We start from the raw sequence: 6,000 nt of genomic DNA on the forward strand, positions 1-6,000 counted from the left end.
CCCTTTAATTTTCTATCATATGATTTATAGCATACATATTAACACATTTATATACATATATGTATGCCCAAACATTTTTTTAACTCAAGAAAGTTTATAGACCACGGCTTTGAGACCCTTTCTAGTCTGTTCCCCTTACTATCCTGCAAGTCTCTAGATGGCAGGGACCATGGCTTTTGTGCTCCTCTCCCATCAATAACCCCCTGGGGAGCATGCTCCACTCAGCTTCCGGGTCAGTGAGAACCCCAGAATGAACACTCCTTGGCTCAAGCTGACCCCCGACCCCCACTGTATATATGTATGTAGTAGGTACCTGTTAACCTTGTCAGCCTAGCACTTCTCCCTTCCTCTGGGCATGTATATATACCTCCTTCCCTTTGGGGATGGCTCTTTCTGGGCTCTAGCCGTGTAATTCAAATGGATGCTGCCATCTTGTTCCGTGACAGTTCCAGCCTGGTCACAGTGACTGAAAAGCAGGCACCTGACTCAAGCCAGCCCAATCATAGCACCCCAACCTCCTGGCCACAGTAGCTGAGCCAGTGGTGGGCATGTGACTTAAGCTCTTCCCTTGGATTCTTCTACTGGTGCTGAGGTTGATTTTCTCTCTGGTGAAGCTGTAGATGTGAGTCAGGAATAGTCTTGTCCCCCATTTTTTTTTTGGAGTCAGTTAATTTGAAAGAATGATCCCAACACACAGAAAGGAGCAGAGATGACACATTTTTGTCTCTGTCCAGGATTGGTTATTCAAATGTTCCTTTGAGTCTGTGAATGATTCCAGGTTCCTTCCAGAAACTTCCCCTTTCTTCGTGGTTGGCCAGTCAGCCTCAGGTAGGGGAACTGGGTGTCTGGGTGACAAGGAGATTTTTTACTGCACATCCTTTTTACCCATTTTGAATGTATCAGACTTGTGCAGGTGGGAATTCCCTGGCGGTCCAGTGGTTAAGACTCGGCGCTTCCACTGCAGGGGGCGCGGGTTCGATCCCTGGTCTGCAAACTAGGATCCCGCACGCCACACAGCGCGGCCAAAAAACCCCAAACAAACAAAAAAACAGGATTTAAAAAAAAAACAAAAAACAATACTAGTGCAGAGTTCCTTTTAGGAAGAGAAAAGTGTTTTTTTTAGCAAAAGAGTTTTCTTGGCCATTTTAATTGTGAAAAAATAGGCTCCCGGGCAGGGCTTGGAAGGCAGAAGGTGAGCAAAGATAAAACTAAATTGCTCTCCAGAGTAAATTGGGATTTGGGGGTTTCCTTGGGGAGTGAGGGACCGGAGAAGGGGAAGGGGAACTACTCTTTAGAGGCTGGCAAGGTCCTGCCCTAGGCTGAGATGAGACCCTCTCTATGAACTTCAAAATGTAAAAGTCTACTACGCGTAAGTGTCTTACCTGGGGGAGGCAAAGAAAAGGCACAGAGCTCCACCGTCTGGGTTAACGCAGAGCTGAGAGGCAAGACCAGCAGTGTGAAGGCAGATATATGTGAATTGGGGAATCCAAAAAGCACGCAGTAACTAAGGAAAAGAAACCTCTCCTCACGCCCAGATCCTTGAGATGGGGGCCAGGGCTGCTGGTTTTGACACTATATGCTGGGGACTCAAGCCCCTTTACCATTAAAGGATATCGATCCCATTGGGACGGAAGGTGTGGGGACACCCGGGTAAACAACGCCGGCTTACACTTCTAAGAGTGGATATAGGCTCTCTCCCGACTGTTTAAGAAAAAAAAAAATTTTTTTTTAATAAATTTATTTGTTTTGGTTGTGTTCGGTCTTCGTTGCTGCGCGTGGGCTTTCTCTAGTTACGGCGAGCGGGAGTACTCTTCGGTGCGGTGTGCGGGCTTCTCATTGCACTGGTTTCTCTTGTTGAGCACGGGCTCTAGGCACGTGGGCTTCAGTAGTTGTGGCGCACGGGCTGTAGGGCGCAGGCTCAGTAGTTGTGGCGCAAGGGCTTAGTTGCTCCGCTGCATGTGGGATCTTCCCGGAGCAGGGCTCGACGTCCTGTCCCCTGCATTGGCAGGCGGATTCTTAACCACTGCGCCACCAGGGAAGCCCCTCCCTGTACTCCTAAATGGGAGTCTTCTTTTATAACAGGAGATAGTAAGCCTATAGCGATTAGAATGCTGAGGAATGATATGGGTTTAAAATATGTCTAAGGAGGTTTGCGCAGAGGTTCTCAGCCTTTAGTACACACTGCCAGCATCTCACTAGGAGATTTATAGACCTACGGGAACCTCACTGGACGGGGTAGGGGGATGTGAGATTCTTATATCCAGGACCCCTCTTCTCGAGAATAACCATTTTAGAGATGTCCCTCCATGATGGCTCCCTAGCGAGTCAGTGTTGGATGGCATGACGGCCATGGCCTCCCCCAAACTATTAGGGTCCCAGGATGATAAAATGCTGTTACATGTTTTTCTAACAGTAACCAACCGATGGGCCAACACTGTGAAACACAGACACAGCTGGTTCATCTTGAGCCTGGTGTGTTTACTCATTTTTCCTTTACCCTCTGCCATCACCCAATATTCCGGGACCAGATCTCAGAGAGCCAGTTATAGCGCCCAAATCCTTGATGGTGAGATAACTTTGTCCACCTGTGGCTCTTCATTTTCAGTGGCATCTAGCTTAAACTTGCCGTCTCAAGACTTCCTCTCTGAGGAAGCTATGCACTGTTTCTAAGGAGTTCTAAGGGGGGATGAGGGTGTCTGTGGCACAGCAGATCACAGGCTAACTGGCCGCCTGTCTGTGGAAGAGTCTTGGCACTGAAGGCCCTCCATGGCCCAGCCACGACTCACCTTGCATCTACATCACCTACAACTTTATACACCCCGGCTCTAGCCAGGCCAGTCTCCTGCCTTACTGCCCCAGTTCCTGCCTCCCCGACATGTTCCATCCTCATCCCACTTTGCCTCTCCCTCCTTCCCCTGCTCCATTCAATACATCCTTTAAGCCCCGACTCCTCCAGGTCTAAAGGACATATAAGCTCTTAGCAGTGGATGCTTCTCAACAGGAATCTGGTAGGAAAGAGTTTTACTCTTCATTATTTTTTAAAACCGATTTTTACTGCATGCATTAATCTTTTAATTAAAATACTTTTAATTAACACATTATCGGAAGGAAAATAAAAATCCACCCCCAAAGTAGGACCGCCGTCCTGCTTCGGTAAGTGGACTGCAGGGTCCACACTTGAGTGTCACCACCTTTGCTCAGCTCCGGGGTTGGGGGGGCCGTTAGAGCTCACTCTAGGACTCCCCCAGGGGCTGGTGCTGGACGCTGGGTTGACTTGTGGCATAACCGAGGGCACTTGGTGCGTGGGGTCCACCAGACTAGGACGCAAGAAACCAGAAACTTGGCCTTGGCGCTCTCACTCATCCGTCAATAAACCTCTTTGGGAATCAGCTCCTCAAAGGTAAAATAAAGGGACAGACTCGAGCTATGGGCTCAAATGTTTCAAACCCATGTCTCAGTAGGGATTTCTCCCCCTCCTTCATACTCTTAACAGCCGAAAGAAGCAACAAACAAACAAACAAACAAACAAAAAACCCTGTTGGCCTTACTTCCCATGATTTAGGTTATGAAAATGTTGATTTTCTCCACGTGCCTTTGAAAAGCAGAATACCGCTGCCTCCCAACCAGTACGATGGACTAGACGGTCCCCTTCTGCTCCAACAAAACTCCATTGAGCTTGTCTACGTTTAACTTCTCATTTTCTTAAGATTTGCCTCCTTCAAAACGCAGACTAAGGGGGGGGCGGGAAATCCCAGTTAGCTGGATTCCAGTTCATTGAGGGTTTACTGTACGAAGCCACGCTGGAGAGCCCTCCGGCCTTGTGAACATGCAGTCTGCAATCTGGACACCTTTTATTTAATTTCAAGAATTCCCTTTGCACGGCAGAAAGGGGTCTGAGGAAAGCAGAGCGGCACAGATGAGGGGAAGGGCAGCAGAGCGCTCACACACGTGCTCCCCAGCCGGGAGAGAAGTGGGATGGATGGCAGGAGCGGAAGTCATTCTTGACGCAAACAAGGGTCCTGGGGCGTGCCACCCCACCCCAGTGCCTGGCCATGCAGGACGCAGAAATGGAGGCTGTGGCCCATCAGGACCACAGAGCAGATGTACTGACGCGGGGAGTCCTCTGGGCGCCTCCCGAGGCGCCTGCAGGGTCTGGAGCAGAGGAGGGTCTGTGTCCATGTCCACGAGCATGGTCGGTTAACAGACAGCACCAGTTGGGAGGCTCAGGGCAGCAGAGAGACTGAGGCTCTCAGACGCTAGCACCTAGTGGCCCCGGCCCTCCTGGGAAGAGACTCACTTCCTCGATGGCTGCTCTCGAGCAAGAGCCTCTCCCTCACCCCTGTGCCCTGGGAAACGAATAGATCATCAGGATGAGGTCTGAGCCAGGGTGCTAGCTGCCTCTGGAGGGCCAGGTCACTGCTGTGCAGTGGAAAGATGCTGCTGCACCAGGTAGAGGGATAGGAGGTGGGAGGGACAGGCTGGGGGCCGGGGGCCCTCCCTCCCGCCCAGCGGTGCCCACACAGGAAGAACCTTCTGGAAGCACAACCCTGGGCATTTTCTAGTCAATCTATTCCCCCTTCCCAGTAACCCCATGAGTTGGCCCCTGTTGCTTCTGATTATTTTTGGTGGGTCAGGGGAAAGAGAGAGGAGAGAGACCAGGCCAGAGAGGTCTCTCACATGCCAGAGGTAGGCAGTATGTGTGGTGAGGACACTGCGCTGGGGGCAGGGCTGTGGCCCCAGCCCTGCCCCTCCCTTCTGTGTGATCTCGGGCAAACCATCTCACCTGTGTCTCACTTTCCTCAGCTATCAAGTCAGGAAGATCCTACCCCACGTACCTCAGAGGGATAGGCTAAGGGTGAAAATAGATAACGGATAGAAAACGTGTTTAAAAAAGTATAAAGCGCCATTCAAACGCGAGGCAGTGTTGTCATCACGGAGATCCGCCCCTTAGCACGTCCCTCCTCTCTCACCGGGACACCTTCGCTTCCTTTTTTAGGGTCTCTTAACTTTAGGACCTATTTCTTTATCTCAGAAGGGTTCCGAGACTCCCTGGTGGCTTCCCCTGATCACAATCTGTGACCCCAGAGGCCCAAGGGGCACGCTAGGTGTCTGGGGGGGGGGAAATGGGTGCCGGAAGAGGGACCTCCCCGCTGTCCTTCCGGCACCTTCCCTGCGCCGGCCCCCTTGGTCCACCCTATGAGAAGAGCTGGGCTGTCCATTCAGGCCGGACAGGTCTAGGGGACCCCTGCCCCACACTCAGGGGACCCCGTCTGGAGTGCAATTCCTGTTCCCGATTTCCAGCAGGTGGCGGGTAGAGGGAGGGAAGGCGCCCCGAGAACCAAGGGCAGGATCGGATCGTGGGGCCTCAGGACGCCCCCAGGCTCGCCCCCGGCCCCTGCTCCTGCCGCCGGGCCCTGCCCTCCCCCGGCCCAGCCCTAGTCTCGCTCTGGTGGCGCCTGGAGGGGCCGCTGGGCGCCGAGGCCCGGCCCGCCGCCGCTGTGCACGCGCAGGTGGTCCTTGAGCGACTCCTTGTAGCGGAAGCTCTTGCCGCACTCGCCGCACGCGTAGGGCCGCTCGCCGGTGTGGATGCGCTGGTGCTTGAGCAGGTTCTGCTTGCGGATGAAGCTCTTGCCGCACAGCGCGCACTGGAAGGGCCGCTCGCCCGTGTGCAGCCGCTGGTGGTTCTGCAGGTGCTCCTTGCGGCTGTAGGTCTTCTCGCACTCGGAGCACTTGTAGGGCCGCTCGCCGCGGTGCGTCATCTGGTGGCGGATGAGGCCCGAGTGGCAGTTGAAGCTCTTCTCGCACTCGGCGCACTCGTACGGCCGCTCCTTGGTGTGGCTGCGGTGGTGGATGACGAGGCTCTTGCGCACTCCGAAGCTCTTGCCGCACTCCGGGCACGAGTAGGGCTTGCTGCGCGCGCCGTGCAGGAGGAGGCTCCGGCGGAGGCCGCCCGGGCAGCAGCTGCCGCAGCCCCCGCCGCCCCCGCCCGGGCCCCCGCCC

The 6,000-nt window shown here is 53.7% G+C and overlaps 1 protein-coding gene across 2 annotated transcripts in view; it reads right to left on the minus strand.

Annotated features, from left to right (window-relative positions):
• Positions 1–3,067: 3,067 nt before the first annotated feature.
• The window catches only part of ZNF282 (zinc finger protein 282), a 26,039-nt gene continuing 23,106 nt past the window's right edge, over positions 3,068–6,000 (minus strand). For both annotated transcript variants that reach the window (XM_028489627.2, XM_055084756.1), the window contains exon 9: positions 3,068–6,000. This exon is cut by the window's right edge. In XM_028489627.2, the coding sequence (XP_028345428.1) occupies positions 5,436–6,000 (565 nt within the window). In that variant the 3' untranslated portion in view covers positions 3,068–5,435.

Source organism: Physeter macrocephalus, chromosome 5, assembly GCF_002837175.3.
Source record: "Physeter macrocephalus isolate SW-GA chromosome 5, ASM283717v5, whole genome shotgun sequence".
Lineage (NCBI taxonomy): Eukaryota > Metazoa > Chordata > Mammalia > Artiodactyla > Physeteridae > Physeter > Physeter macrocephalus.